The sequence below is a fragment of the Leopardus geoffroyi genome, chromosome D2, assembly GCF_018350155.1.
Source record: "Leopardus geoffroyi isolate Oge1 chromosome D2, O.geoffroyi_Oge1_pat1.0, whole genome shotgun sequence".
Lineage (NCBI taxonomy): Eukaryota > Metazoa > Chordata > Mammalia > Carnivora > Felidae > Leopardus > Leopardus geoffroyi.
In genome coordinates this window covers 53,731,688-53,755,759 of record NC_059334.1, presented here as the reverse complement: position 1 = coordinate 53,755,759, position 24,072 = coordinate 53,731,688, and the positions used below count along the sequence as shown (strand labels likewise).

The 24,072-nt window shown below is 46.6% G+C and overlaps 2 protein-coding genes across 10 annotated transcripts in view; both read right to left on the bottom strand.

The window, feature by feature from the left end:
• Window positions 1–1,047: 1,047 nt before the first annotated feature.
• Window positions 1,048–10,203, bottom strand: LOC123576835 (cytochrome P450 26C1). Its single transcript, XM_045438236.1, has 6 exons — window positions 9,255–10,203; window positions 8,476–8,700; window positions 7,717–7,992; window positions 6,290–6,445; window positions 4,055–4,384; window positions 1,048–2,109 (listed from the first exon to the last, which is right to left on the bottom strand). The coding sequence occupies exons 1-6, from the start codon at window positions 9,456–9,458 to the stop codon at window positions 1,732–1,734; spliced, it is 1,569 nt and encodes a 522-aa protein (XP_045294192.1). The 5' UTR covers window positions 9,459–10,203; the 3' UTR covers window positions 1,048–1,731.
• A 941-nt stretch (window positions 10,204–11,144) lies between these two features.
• EXOC6 (exocyst complex component 6) overlaps window positions 11,145–24,072 on the bottom strand; it is a 227,951-nt gene continuing 215,023 nt past the window's right edge. For 6 of the 9 annotated variants that reach the window (XM_045438226.1, XM_045438232.1, XM_045438229.1 and 3 more), the window contains 3 exons: window positions 13,543–13,655; window positions 12,721–12,732; window positions 11,145–12,416 (listed from right to left, as the gene is read on the bottom strand). In XM_045438226.1, the coding sequence (XP_045294182.1) occupies window positions 12,284–12,416; window positions 12,721–12,732; window positions 13,543–13,655 (258 nt within the window). In that variant the 3' untranslated portion in view covers window positions 11,145–12,283. The remainder of the gene's footprint in view (window positions 12,417–12,720; window positions 12,733–13,542; window positions 13,656–24,072) is intronic. The other 3 variants (XM_045438227.1, XM_045438224.1, XM_045438233.1) reach the window with 1 other exon arrangement.

The window sequence follows — 24,072 nt, the reverse complement described above, 5'->3', positions numbered from 1 at the left end:
CTCGATCCTCCTGCCCCCTCCCCCTGGTGGAGCTTCTCAGCCCGGATGTTGTCTGCAGCCTCAGGGAGCAGCCTGAGGACAGGCCCCGGTTCTGCCACTTTTGCTGGCTCCACTGCCTCCCAGAGCCCATGGCCTGGCGCCGGGCCTGTGATCAGCAGTGGGTGATGAATTGCCCTGCATGGGGGTTATGGCAGTGTCAGCCGAGCTCTCTCGGAAGGGCCCGCTGCGCTCTTGAGCTACTGACCCTGCCTGCGCCTGCTGCTTCCCCCTTTCCTTCTGGCCCGGGATCCACCTTAAGCATAAGGTCAGGAGGGCACTAGCTTCCTTCTGGTTCACTAAGGGGTCAGCTTGGGGCCTGGGCGGCAACTTCCCTGGCTCACCCATCATGTCCAGCTGCCCTGGCCTGTCTGAAGATGGGTGGCAGGTTGCAGTGGGCTGTTGGGAATGGTGCCACTGGAGGCTCTTGGCTTCGATTTAAACACCAGTGGAAACCCCTGTGTCAGAGTCCTTAAGCCATAGGGATCACTATGAAAGGACAAAGGGCTGAGCCCTACATGGTAGCCACAGGCCCAGAGGCCTGAGCAAGGAGTAAGTGATGGGGTAGAGGAGTCCAGACGGGGTGGCCAGTCCACTGGCCAAATAGCCCAGGAGCGCATTGCTAGTTCCTCAGGGAAGTCTTCTGTTTCTCCTATGCCATGGAGGGGGTTGAGATAGTAAACCGGAAGGTCCCTGCAGCCAGCTATTACAGAGAGAATTCTCAGCCCAGCTCTTGGGATGTGCTCAGGAGGACAGCTCTGGGCATACTCTGGGGTGGGTCTTTCCTGGGTAACCTCCATCACTTTCCCACCAGGAAGCAGCTGCCCAGCTAAGCCTTAGCCTCCTCGCTCAACTGCTGCCGGGAAACTTCCTTCTTGGCCTTTCTGTTATCGCTAGAAATATCCCAAACCTCTCTGATTATGTCTCAACCTCCCATGAAAATAATCCAGCCTTAGAGACATCTCCATGTGCCTGTTCTCCCTTGTATATGTGGAAAGATTAAACACGTTCTCGAAGAAGGAATTTTTCTTTTAAGAAGTCACCAGCAGAATCCAATGATATTGAGCTGTTCAGAGCCCTGGGAGAGCCCACAGTCATGTTTCTGCTGAGACTGAGACCAGCAGAGTGGCCGCGGGTCCCAAGCCGAGGCCCGCTCCCTGAGGGCCTTCCGTTGGGCGCCTTCTCGGTATGTCTTAACTGTAGCCCAAAGCCAGACAGGAGATGCGCGTCCTCCCAAGGGTTGCAGGTCCCAGCTGCGTTCGCTGGGTCTCTGGCACGGTCCAACCCTCCCCTGGCAATCGTCCCCGCGGCCCCAAGATCCATGCAACCTCCTGGGCTTGGCACAGGGAGGCGAGGACCCGCAGCTCCTAGTGAAGATCTGTTCCCTCCATCCCTGTTAGCAAACCTAGTAAAGGTTTAAGAGGCTGGGCTCAGGACCTTTCCTTCCTCAGGGCTCAGAGCCCAGGAAGCACCTTCCCACCGGCCTGGGCGCTTCTCCCGGGCTCCGTGGGCGCAGTGGCGGGGGCTCGCGCTCCTCCGCCCTCAAAGTCTGGCACAGAGCTGCATTCGGTGACCGTTTGTTGAGCGAGTGAGCGAGCGCCCTGCCCGGCACTAAGAAACCTAAGAAGCCGCAGATGGGCGGCGCTGAGAGCGCGCCGCTGCCGCTGGCCAAGCCTTGTTCCGAAGCGCAGAGGGTCAGAGGCGTAGCCCATCTCGCGCCGCCGAAGGCGCGAGCGGGTGGAAAAAGAGCCGCAGCCCGTCCACCGGGTGCACGATGGGCACGGTCTGCATGGCGGGGAAGGCAGGCGTGGCCAGTTCCCAGCGCGCCGTGCGCACCAGCTCCACCGCCAGCAGCTGGAGCACGGCCTGTGCCAGCTCCTGGCCGAGACAGCTGCGCGCTCCGCCGCCGAAGGGGATGTAATGGAAGCGGCCGCAGGCGCCCCGCGACTCCTCGCCCGCCGCGCCGAAGCGCTCGGGGTCGAAGCCCTCAGGCGGACTGCCGTACACTGCGGCCGTCTCGTGCGTGTCCCGGATGCTATACATCACGCTCCAGCCCTTGGGAATCTGGTAGCCCTGCGGGGAATGAGGAGACCCACCTGACCACGAGGCACCTGGGACCCAGGCCCGACCCGACCCTCCACCCCGGGTGCAAACAACAGGCTTCCAAAAATCGGCAGGAACGTTCATCTAACCCGGAAGCTAGGAGAACGCTCTGCGTTCCAATTTCAGCTCCTTTTCTGCTGAGCTGTGTGACCTTAGGATGGATATTCAATCTCTCTGAGCCTCAGTTTCTTAACTGGTAAAACAGGAACAAAAATGCCCGTTTTGTTGTTGTGAGAATAGAATAAGTCTGGCATATATATCGATGGTCAGTAAATGTAATCTGTTGTTATGTATGCTTCAGTGTTTCGTTTTGTTTTGCTTGCCTTTCTTTTTTCTTCTGACATTAGATCAAGAGACCTAAGTTCTAGTTCTGCACCCACTCTCTGCGTGGGCGGGAACAACACAAATGACAGGGACCCTCATTCCTCTATGATCTCAATTATAAGGTTCTTCTTTGCATTGAACTGAAAACTGACTCTCTACCCGAACACCCTCCCACCCCCATTCCACTTGCTGTACAATCATATTCAGGTGTGGTAGCCACACTTTAAGGAAGCGAACATGGGACTCAAACCCAGGCATCCTTAAAAGGTTGTAAGGCAGCCTTCATGTTTCCTCTATCCAACTTCAGCTTTTTCAACTATTCTACTTTTTGATGTGTCTTCCAACCCCCTAACTCTCCTGCTTCCCTAGCCTGAATAGCTTCAGGATGTCTATTCAGTGGGTCTCAACAGGTGACAGATCTTGGAATCACCAAAAAACATTGTCTCTCTCTCTCTCTCTCTCTCCTCTCTAGGCCTCAGTTTTCCCATCTGTAAACTGGACAATGGCTCTCCCTCTGCTCCCCCTGGTGGACCTGTGCTCCTCTTCCTCTGTTTCCCTTAGAGACTGTAGAATAAAGTCTGAATTCCAAGATGCAGCATCCAAGACACTTCTAAACACCTCATGATTCCACCCACCTTTGTCTGAATGGTCCCCCTCTCTGCTGGTGTGCTGTTCCATTTCAAATGTCAGCCCCCAAAACATTTTGGTGTCATTCCTTACTACAGATCTCTATCTTCCTCACATCCATTTGGGATGAAGTATAGGCCCTGGCCTCCTTTCTCTCCTGATGATTTCCTCCAGGGCAGAATCCTGGTGGCTATGGTTCACTCCACCCCTGGTGTGGAATGGGCCACAGATGTTCCTTGGCTGTTTAAAGCGAGGGTCAGGGAAGGGAGTGCCCCATCTCTGCTGGGAGCCGCCCAGCGACTGAGCTGGGGGTCGAGGGTGACCGCAGTGACAGCCATTCAGGCAAACATCCTCAGTTTCGCAAGTTTATGGCTCCACTCTGATGATGCCACTGTGCCGCCCAGCCCTGACACCACCTGACTGACGTGTCAGAACTGGAAGGGACCAAGACTACTTCCTTCCAGAGAGCAAACAGGCCCAGAGCGAAGAGGGAATTGACCAAGGGCTTAATACAAATGGAGCCAGATCCGGCTAACAATGGCCGATTCCTTGCTTGTGAGGCAGCAGAGGGTGGGGTAGGGACACAGTTGGGGGCTCTCCTTGTTTCCCACCCACACTCACTGGCTAACGGGAGTGCTGCGCGGAGAAAAGAATGTCTTATTCTAAAACTCGGTTCTGATTGAGTTGACCGACCCTCACCGCCGCTGAAAGCTCAAGTAGGCGGGGTTCCTAGTCTTATCCGCTCACCAGGCGCCAGGCTTCGCGCCCCCTCAACCGTGCTTCCCGGTAAACGCCAGGCTCGACGCCCTTCGTAGGCGGAAATCGGAGGCCCCGGGGGGGGGGGGGGGAGGGGGCGGGAAGAGGTGACCACGCGGTCCTAATCCCCCCGACCCCGCCCGGTCGACCCCGCCCGGTAGACCCCGCGGCAGGAGGCGGCGGGGTGCGGGGCGGCGCGCGCACTTACGTCGAGCTCGAAGGTGCGCAGCGCAGTGCGGTAGCCCCCGGACACGGGCGGCAGGAGGCGCAGCACCTCCTTGACCACGCAGTCGATGTAGCGCAGACGGCCCAGCGCCGCCAGGCTGAGGTCAGGCTCGCAGCCGCAGTCGGGCCGGGGCCCCGCGCCGCCCCCCGCGGCCCCCGGCGCGCAGCCGCAAGCGCGCCCCAGCCCCTGCGCCGCCAGCTCCTGCCGGATCTTGGCGACGGCCGCCGGGTGCTGCAGTAGCAGCAGGACGAGGGATGTGCTGGCACTGGCCGTGGTGAGGAAGGCGGCGAAGAGGAGCTCCACAGCCGTCTCCTGCAAGACAGCCCGGGCGGCGCTGAGTCTCCCGCAGCGGGCCCTGGCCGCAAGGCCTCCCGGCCCTATGGCTGGGGAGCAAAGGGCCCAAATTTACCGTTGAGCAAAAGCCAGAGTGGCGGCTCCGTAAGCAGGCCCCGAGTCGATCGAATCCCAAGTCTGCCCCTTGAGAAAGCCACATATAGCAACGGCCCAAACCAGGATCTATCCACTTACTTTGGAAGGGCTCCCAGAGACGCGAGGAACTTATTCTGTGTGCTATTCTTAGTGCTTTAAGCGTTACTCCTTTGATTCTCATCCCAACCCTGTAAGGCACAATTACTGCCCTCGTTTTACAGAAGTGGAAACAGGCTCCAAGAGGCGCTCAAGGTAGTCCCAGCGGCCGGGCTCAGGAGTCCAGTGCTCTAAACCACCTGGTGGTGCTGCCTGAATCCCTGTTGGGCGTCCTGACAGTGAATTGGGATGGGAGGAGGACAGAGGAAGGCACCTGTAGCAGCGGCGCCAGCCTCCAAGCAAAGGAGTCATCAGGGCTTCCTCCTCCAGCTGGGTGGAGTGGTCCAGTGAGTGATTAAACCTCTTCTTGGTCTGCACTGACTAGTAAGCACAGAGGAGGGCTTCATCCTCCAAGCCCCAGCACTTACTGCCTCCCTCTGCCCTCCCAGCTCCTGGTGTCTTCGTTCCTAGTGGCACCCACAGTTTGTGTTTATACATTTATTTATTTGATCACGGGATGAATGTGTACCCCTCCCTTCCCACACCTCAAGGCCAGGGGCTGTGTTTTGCTCACCGCTATATCCTCAGTCCCAGTGTAGAGCCTGACACCAAATAGATATATCATAATATCTGTGGAATGAATGACCTGGTCCAAGGCTAACTGCCCGCCCTGGACAACATGGGGAGTCCCAGTATCCTTCCTGGCCAGGCCTAATCTGCCTGGCCTGCCCCTGATGCCCAGACCAGAACTGAAGATTCCTGATCAGTGGGTTTCTTCCTGAGAACCTGGAGGGTGTTGTCACACCCTGTCAAACACTCCTTTGCAGAGCTAGGAACTATTCCTATCCAGGGGCTCTCCCAGGACTCATTTACTTCTAACCCCCTGGATTCTTGCAGCTCTCATAACCCCAGGAGTCAGGAGACAGATTATTAGCTCCATTCTCAAAGAAGAAACTAAGGCTGAGCCTTACCCTGCATGGGTCTTGGAAAGTGGGAAATTAACTCAGAAAGACTGGTAGTTGCTTTTGGAAGGGTTGAGGTGTTCCCATTTCTAACTTTCCCCTGCCTCCCCAACCTCTCCACTCCTTTTTGTGTTCTCCAGCAGGTCCTGGGGGCCATTCCAAAGCTTCTCTCCTTACTTCCATTGCCTGTGCTCTATGCATACATGGGGAGGGGCTCTAAACTTGGAGAGACCACGCAGTGGCCAAAGAGGTTAGCGGTGCCAGGTGACAAGGTGGCTCAGGGAAGGAGAATGTCAATTTCCAGAAGAAGAGGGAGCTTCAAGGAAGATATGGAGTTTGACCCTGAGCCCTTAGGGTTTGTAGAGAAAAGGAGTGGAGGGGGTTTCATAGACTGGGGACTGCAGAGGCAAAGGCATGGAGTGACAGAGAAGGGGGTGGGTGAGCAGGTCTGTTTGTGGCCAGAACCTGTAAGTAAGGGCCGAGAATTCATGCCTTTCCACACTCCTACAGAGAGGGATGGTGACTGGCCCAAGGCCACAGAGCTGGTGGGTATGGCTAAGCCATGGCTGGAACCCATGTCTCCCCTTTCCCCTCCCCCTAAGGAGTTCCCAGGGCTTAAAGTGGAGCCAAACAGGACTCTGCTAGGGGCCGGGAGGAAAGGATGTAGCATGTGTATGGAGACCTGCTAGGAATGCAAAAGGGGGAGAAGTAAAACCTTCCCACCACCTACCTTCAGCTCCTGCACTGAGAGCTCATGGCCCAGCTCCCTAGTGCTGTGGATAATCATGTCGAGGGCATCACTCAGCTCGGCAGCCTTGTCTTCATGAAGCTTCTCTGCGATGGCCTCCTCCAGGTACCGATGTAACTGGTCTCGTGCCCGGATGCCCTGATATGTGGGGAGAGAGGGGAGGTGGGACAGGAAGTCTGAGGGGGCCAGGCCTGCACACCTAACCCCCAAATCTTCTTCCTTGGGCTGCTCTGGTCCACTGAGATCCAGGTGTCAAGTTTCTCAGCTTAGCTTCATGCCTGGCACATAGCAGGAGCTCAATAAATGCTCAGGAATTTATCCACCATCTCTACACATAATTCTCTCTTGGTGATCACATTCCATACTGTCCCTGGTGGGGTGAAATCAGTCCATTGCCCTTTGCCTTCACTAGACTAGGCAGGGGCAGTGGGCACCAGTGTAGACAGGAAGGCACACTTTAATGGATCCAAAAGAGCCCTGGCTTAGAGAACACTACTGGAGGTGGGTCTAAGCATTAGCCTCTGTAAGCAGGTGGGCAAGAGGTAGGCAGTTCAGGGAGCAAGCACAGCAAAAGCATCTGAGCACTTGGGTTTTCAGATCATAGGAGATGGGGTTCAAATCCCGCCTCTGCTGGCCGGCTGTGTGATCTTGGGTAAGTCACTTAACCTCTGAGCTTCAGTTTCTTCACCAGTAAAATAAGAATACTAACACTTTGCAGCCTGAGAGGATTAAATCAGAAAAAGCATTCAAAGCCATCAGCCTACAGCATGCCCCTTTATACATAACCATTCTTTTTATTCGGGGAAACAAAAACCAAGGCATCAGGACAGTGAGAAGCCCCAGCTTACAGACAAGGAAAAGGCAAATTCGGCCCTCCTGGTTGTTCTCTGGGCCTGGCCCACAGCTCTGAGGTCTGAAGAAGCAGCGGTTCTCTGATCCAGAAATCAGTGGGGCCGGGGCCGCGGACGGGAAGCCGGCACCCACACCTCTCCGACCCGGGCTAGGCCGGGGGAGTGTCTGCGGGGCTAGTGCTCCCATCGGTTCCGCAGCCATCCGGGCTTCCACAAAGGCGCTGGAGGCCGGGCCAGGGGGCACCGCTCTGGAGACGTGCTGGGATGACGGCCTGGGTGCCCACCACGGAGACCCAAAGTCAGGAAGCCAGCGACTGCTGGGTCGAGCGCGCGGGCCCGGCAGGCGCGGCCCGGAGAGGCTGGGATCGCACAGCCAGTGAGGACAGAGGCCAGCCCCGACGCCCACCGCCACACCATGCCACCTCCCCACCCTGGGCGAACCCTCGGTTCCCCCGGAGAGGCGACGCGTGGGGCGCGCAGAGAGACTGGTCTTCGCCTGGAAGACACACCCACGCTGGGAAGCCCCACGAGGAAGGTCTGAGGCCAGAGCGGCAGTACCTTGCGCAGGCCGCTGAAGGGTACGTCCAGGGGCAGCGAGAAGAGGTTCTCTACAAACTGCTCAAAGGTCCGGGCCAGCTCCGCGCACTGCGCTTCGTCCAGCCGTAGCCCCAGTAAGATGCGCGCAGCCATGCGAAAGGTAAGAGCCTTGGAGGCCTGGTAGACAGCAACCGGCCGGCGGGCCGCGCACCAGGAGCGCACCTCGCGCCGTAGCACCCCCTGCAGGCGGGGCACGAACCGCTGCAGCGCCGCACGGCTAAACGCTCGAGCCAGGACCTGTGGGAAGCCCGCGGGGTCAGCACTGGCCATGGTCCGGCTTCCTCTGCTCCGCGATTCCAGAGGCACCAGAATGCCAATGTCGGTCCCCTTCTCTTCTTCTAAGCGGCCCAGACCTAAATGTGTTGGCTTTTGCTATCGCCATTCCCAGACTCTAAATCTCTGATGTTTACAGTCTCTCCCATCCATCCAGGTTCCAGCTGCCACTTCCTCCGGGAAGTCGTCCCTGGTCCCTCTCCAAGGGGGGCTTTCTGGTCCCTTTTCCCCACCCATTCTGGTATCATCCACACATAGAAGATTGGAGATGAAATGTCCCTTAAGTCCCAGTCCTAGCCTTATAACCCAAAGCGGCAAAAGGTAAGGGACTGGACCAAAGCCACCACTGGTTAGCCAGGGGGCTCTGCCAGCTTCCAAGTGTGCCCCTGAAACCTAGCCCCGGCCTGACCCACAATAAGTGCCCAGGAATCGCAGGTTTTGGCTCACCTTGCGCCGCTGCCGATGCGGCTCACCGACTGAGCCGATCAGGGTGTGCGAGCCCAGTAGAATGTGCGCGCTCTGCGGCCACTGGCTGCGCACCAGACGGTGCTCGCCCAGCAGGATTGTGCGCACGTTCTCGGCGCCGCTCACGCGGATCACCGGCCTGCCTAGCAGGTGCGTCTTGAACACTGTCCCGTAGCGCTCCCGGCGGGAGCTGTGGAAGCGAGAGCCCTGCAAGCGAGGCGGAGCGAGGCTGGAGCTGCTGGGTCTCGGCTGGGGGTCTGGCCCAGGCCTCCCAACCGCCCCTTGGTAACAACTCCCTGCTCCAGGCCGGCGCGTGGAGTCTCTACAAAACCGAGTCTCAAATGGGCCTCGCGACTACCCTATTGAAATGCAGATTCTCCTGTTCCCATTGGGGCGAAGAAGAGACTGAGGCTCAGAATGGGGATGTGAGAGCCCGAGGGCTCATGGCTGAGAGCGCCCGGGCTTCCTGATTATGTACTTGCAGGGTATAGAGCGAATGCTTCTTAGAACCCCTCTGTTCACCCTGGCGTCGTGTCGTGTCGTGTTTAAGTAGCGCTGGGGAGAACCCCGGTGACATACGGTCCCTTCGAGGGAGCAGCTGGACAAAGGCGAGGGCCGTGTATGCTCTCTGGGGCCCTGGGCGATAGGACGAGACCGGCTACGAACCCTGGGAGCACACTGAGAGCGAGGAGGGTCCCGTGGGAGTCAGGGAAGAAGGGGTCATGTCGGGGTGAGAGCACGATGGGGTGTGAGCCACTCACCTGAACTAACCAGTGCAGCGTTTCGCCGAAGAAGGGCCAGCCCATGGAACCCTTGGGCAGGGGCAGGGCGGAGGCCCGGTCCCGGCTCAGCGTCCAGCGGAGCGTCCAGAGGTGTTGGGCCAGGCTGAGCAGCAGGCCGGCGCACAGGAGAGCGGTGCCCGCTGCCCCCAGCACTGACAGGCAGCTCAGCCCCCAGGGGAACATGGCGAGCCTGCGGGGGGGCGGCCAGGCGGCTCGGAGCACTGGGGGCGCGAGAGCTGGGGCGCTGGTAGCACGAAGTGCTCACCTGTTCGGTCCGGAAAGGGCCTGGGGCTTGGGGACCAAAACCGAGATTTAAAACCTCGGACAGGGACTTCGCTCCAGAAGCAGACCGGTAGTAGAAGGCGGCAGTGACCACACGCCCTTAGGGAACGTGCCTTCCTCTAGTCCGACGCCTTCTGGGCCCAAATGCCAGGTCCTCGCTGGGGTGCCGGCTGCCTGGGGACCGGGGGCGCCCGGCACCCGCGGCACCTCCCACCTCCTCCCCGGGTCAGCGCTCCTTTGATAGAAGCAGCGAGGGAGAGCCGAGAGAGGAGCAACTCACCGGTGTCGCCAACTTGGGCTGCGGTCACCGGGGCTGTAGACCCCCGCCCCACCTCCCTCTCTTCCCAGCCCACCCTGGCCACATTTATATAGATATTGGCTCCCTCCCTACGGACCGGTCCCGACTCATACAACGTGACGTGCCCATGCATATTTAAAGCCCTCCGAGCAGAGTAGTGATTGGAGGCGGTGGGCAGCGGCACGCTCACCCAGGGACGAGGAGTAAGGAGTGGCAGCCGCCGCGGCGCTCGGGCTGGGCTGGGGGCCGCGCCCCGCGCCGATCCTCGGGCGGGGCCTGCGATTTCGCGCCAGAAGTGCCCGGCTGTACGCCGCAGCCCCGCGGGTGGGCGAACCCCGCGCTCTCGGCTAACGCGGGCTCTGTGGCATCCCCACCCTCGGGGTTGCAGGTGCCCCTTCCCCTTTCGGCACTCCAAGGTTAAAGGGTTATCCCCTTTGCTCTGTTTCAATTCCCAGGGAAACCGGGGTCTTAGATGCCTCGCATTGCAAGCACCTACAAGGGGTAGCCGGGGTCGAGATTCCCGGACATCCCCACACCGCCCCGGTTTCGGACCTACCACTTCGGGACCCCTTCAAAACATGGTCGTGTGTGTCACTGCTGCCCAGAGCTTCACTGAGACTCTACCCTAGTCCCACCAGAGGCAGAGATCTCCGGGCGCCCTACGGGTCTCAAGGGCCGATTTTACTGTTCCTTCCCACTCCGGAGGCCACCCCGCTCGACCCCAGTCAGTCTACCTGGTTCTTCTCCGTTTTGTGTGGGTCCGTCCGAGGGCTCCAAATGCCCCAAGGTTCGTGCGGGTCCCTACAGTGCCACCCGCGGGTTGGCGGGAAGGGGGCGGGATGTTGTATGTATTATAGAAGAAAGGGAACCCCACACCATCACCGCCATGGACCCACGGTGGTCTACTCCAAGCAGTCCTAAGGCGGCGTCTCTCCGGATCCGGGGACGCCTCAAAGAAAGCCAGAGAGAGACATCCCGAATGCCCTGCAGGGCTGGGTAAGGCGCGCGAGGGGCAGCCACATTCCACAGTCTTCAAAAAGAGCTAGCTGTTCACCGCTCTCTTCTAATTTCCAGATTTTATTGTGCCTGAAGAATTACCATGTTCTCCATGTGGGTTTTTTTTTTTTTTTTTTTTTAATGTGCAGTACTTTAGGATTGAGGCGGTCAATAAATACTTGTATCTTTGTTTTGGTGACACTCCCCATTCCAATAACTAGGGAATAACAACAGTCTTTCTGAAGGAAGCAGTTAATTTTAAATCAGGAAGCTCTGAATAGATGCAATAGCAATGCATTTTCAACTTGCTCAACATTTTTAATATTTCATCACAAAATCAAGAAATGTACATATAATTCTTTACACTTATTTTACAGAGTTAAGTATAAGTTTCTTACAGGCATAAATCCTGAAAATGGAAAAGAAATATTCAGCTTAAATACAATGAGAAGAAAGTTGCGATCAGACTGATATTATCATTAGGACCATGGTGGTAATTTACACAGAAGAAAATGTATGTTCATTTTAGATTTTCCAGAGTTCATTTGGTTTGGCTTGTTTCCATACCGCGGACAGGTACTGAGATCTGCTACTGAAGAAAGGAACCTGAGCCCTGTGGCAACTTCTGTGTGTAGGAACATATCTACCCTAGCACAAGCAGCACGTCAAGTAGCTTACCCCACTTCGTTCCTGCCCTCTTTTAACTTGAACCAAACCAAACCAAATAAATCCTAGAATGGGGTCAGCTACAAACAATATAGTTAGAAATATTAACCCTGCTCAACAGCAACACTGCATCTCAAGAAAATCCAAACACCTTTTCTTCATATTCAGAACCATTAAATTAAACCATCCAAGGAGAACAAAGAATTCATATTCTTACAGAAATCAAGTTTGATTTCAGGGACCTTTAAAGATTTGTATACCACCCCCCTGCTGAATCTGCAGAACTGGAAAATTTAGTTTACTTAAATCATATTGAGATGAAAATAAAAGTTAACAGTCACAAAATGACAGTGAAATACTCCCATATCAGACATGATTGCATTCCAAAACTGGATACTGATGAAAAGAACCCAGAAAAATCATTCAAGTCTGAATAGAAAAAAATACTTATATGTAGAAGCATATAAGGTTTTTCTAATGTATTTACAATCAATTTCATATACAATTTTTGACCTGATTTATATGTTTTACCTTTTTTCCCTAAAAGTGAAAAAAATTAATGTCACCTTTTCCACATATAAAATAGTATCCAATTATTTAAAAATCCGTAGAAATGATATTTTTATTGTTTCTTGTTTAATCTCTCATTAGTGTCTTTTTTCTATTCCATTTTTTAATTCTGCAACCAAATTACTGTATCATGACCTGTGCCTGTTAGAGATCAATGTTGAATCACAGATTTGGTGTCACTGAGTGCAATCGAAGTCTAGGTGTGCTGGGACATACCATTCACCAAACTTCTTAGCTGTTTCACGACTGTCTCTATCAACTTCTGTTTGTCTCGATCATTCTTCCTGAACTGAGCAAATATGTTGTTCTTTTTGCTAGTATCCTTCATCCTAGGAATATATGTGAATGGAGAGGCTTGGTAAAAGGAAATTAAAAGCTATGCTCTCATAAGTAAATTATCTTGGCATGCTCTGAATTATCTCACACCAGTCCTATGCTTGAAAAATATTCTTCAAAGAAAATAGGTACTAATAAAAATACAGAGATAGCAACCACACAAAAAATTAGCAGCTTTATTTTACATTCTATATGAAGTAGTGTTTTTGCATTAGTATGTAAATCTAAAGTATGTTACATTTTCTAATATCATACTATTTTCTAATATCATTCCACAAAGTATGCTAAAATACATACCCTCTATGGACTCTGCAAATCACATTCATAGCAAAACAAGGTGAAAGAAAAATAACATTAGAAAATTTAAAGCAATATTTATTTATTTATTTTTGGCCTCAGTATTATTTTTGGCCTCAGTAGTGTTTCATGATATGGTAAATTTACATTTATTTTAAACAGTTCTTTCTGTCCTCTCACATCAAATACATCACAGACATTTGAAATGTGGGAAAATAATAGATATTTTTCATACTGATACCTAAAATGAAATATGATTAAGCAAAAGGAAAATCTGTCACATAGTGACAGAAAAGTAACCCCTAAACTTCTGTCATTTTTAATTGGACAAGATGCACCAGCAAATGTCCTGTTACTTCAGTTCTTACTATTTTATTTTCTCTATTTATTTTTTTTTTTATCACATACTTCTCTATCTGCACAAAGAATCTAAGTCCATCATGGTAGGATATTGACAGCAAACATGCCAATTGCTAGCCACATTTTACAAAACACCTTCTTTTCTGTGTTATGCCATTAAAAAAAAAAGTTCCAATTCTCACTCATCTCCAGTAAACATATTCCTAAGGCCAATTAAGCCTGCTATTGAGGATGCAATAGGAAAATTTTTGTTCACATGAACATAAACAGCAATCTCATATAAAAACTACACCAACACTGCACCAAGAAAGAAAGAGGCTTATGTTTTGGCCATTAAAATGGACTGAGCTTTTAAGCTCCATTTAGACATTTCTCTTTTGTTGAAAATCTCTAGTTCTTCAATCATCACTAAATCACAAAATGCTAAAATGTTATGCAAAAATGTTTTCAGAATATACTCACTTCTCCAAAAGAGTAAGAGCTGTGTTTGGATTCACCCGAAGGTACTTAGAAGCAGGCTGTCCATAATCAGCTAGATAAGTAGACCAATCCCAAACCATAAACAGGTCAAGGAGCTGAGGAAGACAGGGCAAAAATGTTAAACCAACTTTTGAGTATTTATCCACAGCTAATACATAAAGTATATGTCATTCTTGATCCTTGATCTTAATGTGCCCTCCTTCCTAGGTGGAACAGAATAAGGAATTCAATTTTTAAACTTTATCGTTAACTATACTTTATAACCAAAATAGCATGTACTATCTTTTTACTTTTGAAATTCCTAAATTGGCAGCGGATGATTTTCTAATACGGTACCTGATTGCATTTTCAAACAAGTGTACGATAATAAACACACTGTTCATAGAATTATATTAACACTTGTACTGATGTATGGAGATTTAATCTTTACACATTATTCAGTTTATACTCATTTAATTAGTAAGGGTTGGTGCTACTACCTGTTTGAAGAATTTCAAAGAACTTAAATTGAACCTTTTTTCTTAGAGGTTAAGTATGTTTACCTTTCAAAGAAGCCGTTTGTACCTAGACTTTTCCCAAAGTAATTTAAACCAAAAGCTCAGATAATCTCAATTAAGTGCATTAAACAACCTCTGCTGAATTCTCCCTGGTGACAGATCCTCAGTAGTGTTATGAAATGTGGGCTTCAGGACTCAGCCTGTTAACTCTAGGCAATCATTTTGTATAAACAAACAACAACAAAAAGAAGCCCTCTTGTATTCCATAGTGTTTTAAAATTGACTATTTGCTTTATAATCTCCAGTGAGAATTGTTGTCAAATATGGAAGTAATCTTTTAAAAGCAATGCCATGCCTAAACCAAAGCACCAAACTCCTTATCCAACTTTAAAACCCTAATCTCCCTTAAGCCATTTAAAACCAACTTCCTATCCCCATTTGAATTGTTTCAGAAAGCTAAATACTTTACTTACTACCTTCCTTCAGTTTTTATATTATTCTTTCTTCTTGTTTTTTAACTCACTTTATAAGTAAGGGGTATACTGGTTTTGCTTCCAATTGAAGGAAGCATTTGTATTTACTCATAGGACATGTGAGCCAACCCATCGGCCCTAAGAGGGATAAAACTTCTGGGGTGATTAAAACCTAAACAAAGGTTACAAGAAACTAGCTCTTCTATAGGAAGGTAATGGACTTGTTTGACTCTTTTCTTATCTAACATAGAGACTTCCCTGTAAAAGGGTGAAAATTCTATAATGAAAATATTAACTATTACTAATAAAATAAAAACCACTCTATTTTCCTTTGGACAATATTCTAGGCTACATCCAAAGTTAAAACATGGGTACAGGATCTACACCGAAACAATGTTAAAAGAATATATTGTCTGAGAGAAGTTATTTAAAGTTTAAATTTATTTAAACTTCTGTGTAATTTTTGACTCTTGCTTGGCAACAAGTACAGTTTTCCCTCCTTGTGAAAGGAGGGAAAAGTTATTTTCACACACACCCACGGTGAAAATGAAAACTGGCATAACATCTCTGGAATGTGATTTTGTAATACCTGGTTAAGAACTTTATAGAAATGGTCGTTCTTTTTGATTCAGTAATCCTACTTCTAGGAATCGAACCTCAGGAAACAGTAATAAAGGTAGAGAACAATGATATTAATCTCAAAAATGTTATTTGTGTTATCAAAAAACTGAACGGGAAAAAAACACCTGAAAACAGTCCAAATCTCAATATTAAGAGAATGGTTAAGTAGTAAGGTGTATCTATCTGTAAGATGAATATCATGTAGTTATTAAAATTGATGTTCACACAAAATTTTAAGTATCTGTTAAGATGCTTATGCTAAACGTTCCTACTAAAATTACATAAAAACCCATCAAAAAAGACTGGAAGCAAATCTGACTGAATGCTAAGAATGGTTGTTATTTGTGTGGTAGGATTATGGGCAACTGTTGTCGTCTTCTTTATTTTCATAACATCCCACAATGGACACGTATTAACTCTGAGTTAGAAATAAAGTTTGCCTATTTATATATTAAAATAAATTTCAATAATAAATACTCCTCACACAGTTGTTAACAAAAGCCTCATTTTGAAGGATTCTTCTTTTAGGTATAAGTATGTTTGCACAAGTGTGTGTGGGCATGCGCACAGTCAGCAGAAAGTAACCACTTAATATACTGGCTGTAATCTCCCTTTCTTTCCAGAAGGCATTAGCAACATGACCTTTGGGATTTGGAAGAGGAAGAAGCCTTAAAATAAGTCTCTTTTTCTCTTGGGCTGATCTACCCCCAGGTGGGAAAGGAGGAGTCCACTTAATGAATTTAAAACCTACACCAACTCCAGCTGTGAATACAGAATTGACTCTTTCACAAAACAGCACAAAAACAGATAAAGAAATACTATGCTTACAATTTTCACAAATTTCACAAATGCTTAAAATTTCACAATTTTCAGATATTCATATGCAAGTCTCTTATCACTAGAAATAACCGGAACCATAAAATTTAACCTGCCTGCCTCCATGCAGACAAGTCTAATCTACATACTTTCAAATTTATACTAATACTTTGTAGAAATACTCACCGTGCATCATTAACTTGTAGATATCTAAGGAAATCTGCATAAGTCTGCACATTCATGGTTAAGTAATATATTACCAATGTGGATAAAAGGCCAAGAATTTAGATAAGATTCATTTATTCATTCAACAAATATTGACTGCCCACCTTTTTTCTTTTTAATGTTTGTTTTTCAGAGAGAGAGAGAGAGAGGGAAACAGAAGGGCAGGGAGACATAGAATATGAAGCAGGCTCCAGGCTCTGAGCTGTCAGCACATAGCCTAACGTGGGGCTCGAACTCACTGAACCCGCGAGATCATCACTGAGCTGAAGTGTCATGCTTGACTGACTGAGCCACCCAGGCGCCCCTCAAATTTTCATTGAAAGTCCAGCTAGTTAACATACAGGTAAGCTCCAATCAATTTAGCATGAAGATAGAAGCTACTGATTTCTTAGGAGCAAGTGATTGGTTGCTCATTATTCTCAGCCAACAAACCCAGTGGCTATAGACTCCAGCACCATTCTGTGTCTGTGCCCCAAAGGATGCATACACATGAGTGCAGAGGAAATACAGGGCCAGGAAGCACACTGATCCCATATTCTGATTTCTCATTTCCATGTGTGTAAGGATTTTTCAAAAGCAGAATATTGCATTTAATAAGTAAATAGAAACAAACTTCATAAAGCTAGGCAGCCAAACTCATAGTGTGTCCAACAGAGTGTAACCACTCAAGAGATATTCAAGAGGTAACTAACTTATTACTTAATTGATGATGCCAGACTATTCCAAGTTTACCTGGGAGCTTTTTCCTTAGGCTTCTCAAAGTATAAAACTTGAACACCCTACAGACTTCTCTGGCTGATGCTCACAGCTTCCTGAAAAAGGTCAACGTTGGTCTGTGGACAAACTAGGGTGAGTGAATGCAGTCAACTGACTTCCCTCCACTGCTCCCAGTCTTTCCCTGGGGCATTGGTAAAGAAAATAGCTTCCCTCAAAGTAAAGAATTGAGTCTAATGTTAGTAGAGTTAAATCATCTTCCTAGAGAAAGCACTAATATTTCTGAACGGTCTATCAGTGTCCTTCATCCCTAACTATTACAAGGTCCTGTTTCACTTTTTTAAATTGAAGTATAATTGATATACAATATCCTATTGGTTTCAGGTATACATTGTAGTGATTTGTTATTTTTATACATCACAAAATGATCCCCAAGGTAAGTCTAGTTACCATCTGTCACCATACAAAGTTATTACAATATTACTGACTATATATCCTATGCTGTACATCACATTCCCATCATTTATTTATTTTACAACTGGAAGTCTGTACAACTAAGTAATCCCTTTTACTTAGTGTGCCAACCCCCCCAATCACTCCCCACTCTGGTAACCACCAATTTATTTCCTGTACCTATGAGTCTATGTCTGTTTTCTTTGCTCATTTGTTTTTTTAGATTCCACAGTGAAATCATACAGTATTTGTCTTTCTCTGACTTAGTTCACTCAGCATAATACTCTCTAGGTCCATTTATGTTATCACAAATAGTAAGATTTCATTATTTTTTATGGCCGAGCAATTTTCCATTATATATATATATATATACACACACACCACAGCTTCTTTATCCATTTATCTGTTGATGGATACTGTTGATGGATACTTAGGTTGCTTCCATTATCTTGGCAACTATAAATTATGCCACAATGAACATACTGGGTGTATACAGCTCTTCAAATTGGTGTTTTTGTTTCCTTGGATAAATACCCAGAAGTGGAATTGCTGGATTTTATGACAGTTCTATTTTTAATTTTTTGAGGAACCTCCACACTGCTGTCCATGGTGGCTGCACCAATTTATATTCCTACCGACAGTGCACAAGGGTTCCCTTTTCTTCACATCCTTGCCAACACTTGTTATTTTTCTGTCTTTTTGAGAACAGCTATTCTCATAGGTGTGAGGTTACATCTCATAGTGGTTTTGATTTGCATTTCCCTGATGATTAGTGATGTTGAGCACTTTTTCATGTGCCCATTGGCCATCTGTAGATCTTCTTTGGAAAAATGTCTATTCAAATCCTTTGCCCAATTTTTAACTGGATTGTTTAGTGTGTGTACACACACACACACACAAACACACACACACACTTTCACACCCACACTAAGTTGTGTACGTTTTTTACATATTTTGGATATTAACCCTTTATCAAATGTATGATTTGCAAATATCTTCTCCCATTCGCTAGGTTGTCTTTTTGTTTTGTTGACAGTCTCCTTTGCTCTGCAAAAGCGTTTTAGTTTGATATAATCCCACTTTTTAAAGTACAGATCCACTGAAACAAAAGATATAACACAAAGCTAGGACATTATTCTTGGGTCCTACCTAACCTTATGCCAGGCAGTTACGGCATGAGCCCATTTTTATAGGCTGCTACCCATGCCTGCTTTGACCAAAAGGTATGTTCCCTGGTTTTTTGAGTGGTTTAAAAAGAACACAACTGCTCTGGAGCCACAGTGTGATAGGAAGGGATGAAGAAACTGGTGTGGTGCCAGAAAAAAAATCACTGATGCTCACCTTCACTCTACACAGTCATAGCCTTGGGGTCTACCTCTCACATCTGGTCAGGTTTCACAGGATGCACTATATCCTTAATATTAAAACCTAAATTATGGAAAACCTCAATTCTCTACCTTAAGCTTTGCTCCCTTCAGATGGCAGTACACAAACAATACATTTGTTATTAATTACACAAAATCTCTCTCAGTCTTATAAATAAACAGTAAGACACAGCTTTGACAGGTGAATTTATTAATTAACATATATGCCTGAAATTCAAAGATGTAGATCAAACATGAACAAAAACAAAAATCTTCCCTAGATTATTCAAAAGCAATTTTACAATTACTTATTAAAGGATAAAGTCAGGTATATTATAATGAAAATTGGTATTAAGTTCTATAAATGGGTTTGTTCCAATAGTCAAGTAAAGTAATTCTACCTTAAATCCTTTTGGGAAGTAAGCAAAGTATGGATCATACAAAAATGAATAGCAAAATAATATGCCTCAGTTCTATCTCATCATGATTTATAAGATTACCTAAAATTAGTATCCTAACTTCTTTTTTCACCAAGGATTCAAAAATACCCTTCATAACTAATCTGATAACATAAAGTAGATTTATGCCAATATTTGTAAGTGAGTTGTAAGTTTCACTTCCTCAGCATTCCTTGTGTGTGTCCAGCAAACAATAAGATTCAGCCTTAAGGAAAGAAATGGTTGCATGGGTGGTCCCATTTATATGCTCAAAATAGTTGAATCGCTTCAGAATCACTGAAGAATTCATGTGTGTCAAAGCATTCGGCTTGCTGACAGTTTCTTATCCTGTCTCACTCCTGGTCTACCCCCCAAGAAACTTGGGGTCTTGGACCTGTTGAGACCACTTTATGCAACTGACACAATGAATCTAGGCCAACTTAAAACCATTCTATGGAACTCTTGAAGTGACTTTCTGTCTTTGTAAAAGTGAACCCAGATTGCCAGGTCATTTTTTCCTTGAATCTGGTTTAACTTTCTTTGTTTTGAGTCTTTTGGGTTTTGCTTTTGAAGCACCTCAGGGGCAGTGACCCAAGACAGAAGATAAATAAAGTTAAGCCAACCTCAAGAGAAAAGCAATTGGGGATACCAGGTTTGCTTTTGTAAATGTGAACAGTGACCTGGGGGCTCAGGGTCAACCTTAGTCCCCCAAATTCCCTTTTCCAAACACCAATTTCACCTGGGATCTCAGAGTTGCTCTGCAGATTCCAAAAGTAAAGCAGAAGATCATTTTTCCTTTGCCTCCAAAACACAAAGCCAATGCAAGGGTTCCTAGAGCGCTTTGGAGATTTAAACAACAAAAATCCTAAACCATAATACAGCTTTAACAAAGAAATATGAACAAGTAGTCACTGGGGATTCAAGAAAAATGGATCTTACTAAATTAACCCAATGGGGGGAAATACAAGTCTCCTTTTTCCAAAAAGATATTAAAATCAAATGATGAGCTTAGTATGACTTTTAAAGCTCTTAGCTCTACCCCCTTTCCAGCTACCTGAAAACACCACATTTGGAGAATTCCATATGAAGCACAGAAGAGAAATTTAAGTAGCAGCCAGAAAGTACCTAGGCAAAAACTGTAAAGAAGCAGTATAGTGCCTCCATCCACATCCCTTTTTGCCTTCAGGGGTTAATTGTCCTTATGCTGCCTCACGCTCTCTGATACACCTGACCCCTAACCCACGCCTGCCCTCTTCAAATGTCCCATGTGCCAAACCTGTTCTCAGTCAGCCTTTCCACGCCCACCTACGTAGGACCAAGAGCAAGCTCTGGGCACGGCCCTCTGCAGAGACCTTTTAAAAGCACTTATCTCTTCAGGTTATTTCACTCAGATGAACTGCACACAGAATAAGAATGTTCTCAAGGTATTTAAAAAATTTTTTTTAACATTTATTTATTATTGAGAGACAAAGCGTGAACAGGGGAGGGGCAGAGAGAGAGAGAGAGACACAGAATCCGAAGAGGGCTCCAGGCCTTGAGCTGTCAGCACAGAGCCCAATGCGGGGCTCAAACCCACAAATGGTAAGATCAGACCAAAGCAGGACGCTCGACTGACTGAGCCACCCAGGCGCCCTTCAAAGTATTTTTGATGGTAAGCTATATAGTAGTCAGAGATAAACTAATTGGGTGGGTTCAGAATTTGGGAGAAGAGGCAAAAAAATGGGATTTATGTAATCAGATTTGTACATATCCACATTTGCTTTAATTGTTTGGTCACTATCATAGCTAAAATGGCATACAAATACATGCTATGTGTGGTTTTATGTGTTTAATTTCTTTATTAAAATTAATTTTACCACGTAATAAATGGTTAATAATCAAATAAAGCCTATCATAGGGGCACCTGGGTGGCTCAGTTGGTTAAGTGTCCGACTTCGGCTCAGGTTATGATCTCACAGTTTGTGAGTTCGAGCCCCGTGTCAGGCTCTGTGCTGACAGCTCACAGCCTGGAGCCTGCTTTGGATTCTGTCCCTTCTCTCTCTGCCCCTCCCCACTTGTGTTCTGTCTCTCTGCCTCTCAAAAATAAATAAATGTAAAAAAATAAATAAATAAATATTAAAAAAACAAAGCCTATCATAAAAAATGATAGTCCACTGTCCTACCCTTCCCATTCTCAGAAGCAATCAACGTTTAACTACTTCTGTTTTTAATTATGGTGATTACTTCAGTGTCTCTATGCTTATTTTTCTAATTTTTTAGAAGTTTATTTATTTTGAGAGAGAGAGAGAGCACGAACAAGCAGGGGGAAGGGAGAGAGAGAGAGAGAGAGGGAGAGAGAGAGAACGCATCTCAAGCAGGCTCTGCTCAACACGGAGCCCAATGCAGGGCTCAATCTCACGACAGCGAGATCACAACCTGAGTCGCTATCAAGAGTTGGACACTTAACGGAGTGAGCCATTCAGGTACCCCTCTAATTTTTGATTTACCAGCTTGCAGCTATCACATATGATGGTTTACCTTAATTATACAACCTTCCTATTTTTGGTAGCTGGCACAATTTTTCTCCATATTTTGCTTTTATAACTTTATAAAATATATATAATCTTTTATAAATAATATATAAAAATATATATTATAAAAATATAAAATATAATTAAACTTCTTGCTATGTCACCTTAAAAATGTTTTTTTTTTAATTTTTTTTTAACGTTTTATTTATTTTTGAGACAGGAAGAGACATAGCATGAACAGGGGAGGGTCAGAGAGAGGGAGTCACAGAGTCTGAAACAGGCTCCAGGCTCTGAGCTGTCAGCACAGAGCCCGACGTGGGGCTCGAACTCACAGACTGTGAGATCATGACCTGAGCCGAAGTCGGCCGCTTAAAGACTGAGCCACCCAGGCGCCCCGTCACCTTAAAAATGTTTTAAGACAGCTTTGAGATATATTTCACATACAATACAATTCATCCATTTAAAGGGTACAAATCTGAGGCGCCTGGGTTGCTCAATCGGGTAAGTGTCTGACTTCAGCTCAGGTCATGATCTCACAGCTCGTGGGTTTGAGCCCCACGTTGGGCACTGTGCTTACAGCTCGGAGCCTGGAGCCTGCTTCAGATTCTGTGTCTCCCTCTCTCTGCTTCTCTCCTGCTTGCACTCTGCCTGTCTTTCTCTCTCTCTTAATAAAAAAAATAAGCATTAGAAAAAATAAAGTCTACAAATCAATCAATGGTTTTTAATATACTCACAGAGTTGTGCAGCCATCTCAATCAATTTCAGAACATTTCTCTCATCCAAAAGAATTTCCATGCCATTAGCAGTCACTCTCCAAAAAGGGGTCATATAACATGTGGTCTTCTGTAAGGAGCTTCTGTCACTTAGCATAATGTCTTCAAGGTTCATCCACATTGTAGCATGTGTCAGTACTTCATTCCTTTTTATTGTCAAATAATATTCTATTGTATGGTACCAGCTTTGTTTATCCATTCATCAGTTAATGGACATTGGGTTATTTCCATTTTTCAGCTATTATGAATGATACTCCTGTGAATGTTCATATACAAGTTTTTGTGTGGATACATGTTTTCATTTTTCTTGGGTATATACCTGGGAGTAGAACTTGTTTCATAAACTTTTAAGAGGATCTTTCGACTCTCCATTTAGTAATATAAGAAATTAACACCTGAGGGGCACCTGGGTGGCTCAGTTGGCTAAGCGTCCGACTTCAGCTCAGGTCATGATCCTGCGGTTTGGTGAGTTCAAGCCCTGCATCCAGCTCTGTGCTGACAGCTCAGAGCCTGGAGCCTGCTTCAATTCTGTGTCTCCCTCTCTCTCTCTGCCCCTCCCCTGCTTGCACTCTGTCTCTGTCTCTCTCTCAAAAATAAATGCTAACAAAAATTAAAAAAAGAAAAAGACATTAATTTCTGATATGGTTGAGTTTTAAAATAATCCTTTGGCAATTGGGGTTTAAATTATGTATACTACATATTTAAACCCAAATAACAATAGATATTTAACTAAAGTTTCCTTGAATTTATTTATAAATGCAGAAAGATGTTAATGAAATCATTATCAAGAATTTTTCTAGCCTCTATTTCTGAAAAGCAAAATCCCTATATTTTCCAAAACAGGAAAGAAAATTTCAAATAGTTTCCTCAGGTACATTTACCTGAAATAGTTGAGTATGACTTTGATTTTTATAATACCTTTACATATATACTTGGCTTGTTTTTCTTTGGTCGTGAGAATACCTAGTTCCGCTTCCTGATATTGAAAGGTGGGTTACACAGTGAACAACAGAACTTACCTAATTACCCAAACCAGAAATGTGCATACGGTCTGCTTTGACTCCTCTCTTTTACAACTCCAGAATCTAACTTATTACCAAATCATGCCAATTTAACCTCCTAAATATTTCTTGAATTCACTTGCTTCCTACTTTCCATCCCTACTACTACTGCTATCCTAGTTCAGATATCATAATCTCTACCCTGGGGACTTTGGTCTTGGCTATCCCTTCTAATAATGCAGATCTATCAATCTCCACACTGCTTCCAGAGAGATCCGGCTAAAATACAAATGTGATCACACCATTCACTTGCTTAAAACCATCAATGGCTTCCCAACTTTTTCAAGATAAAGTTCGGGTTGTTTAATATGACATGCAAGGTGATCTTGCACCTATCTATTCCAGGTTGGTGAGGAGGAAGAATCTTGGTCTAACTGGACTAAGAATCAAATTGACATGAGACAGATTAAGTGGAGAAAATTAAATAGCTAACCTATGGAGAATCTACACAGGCATGCAAATTTCAAAGACAATGAGCAAACATGAACCTTAAATGAGCTAGAGACAGCTGAAGGGTCTGAGGATACAAAGGGAAGAAGGACCATTAGCAGGAAGGTGAAAGGAGATG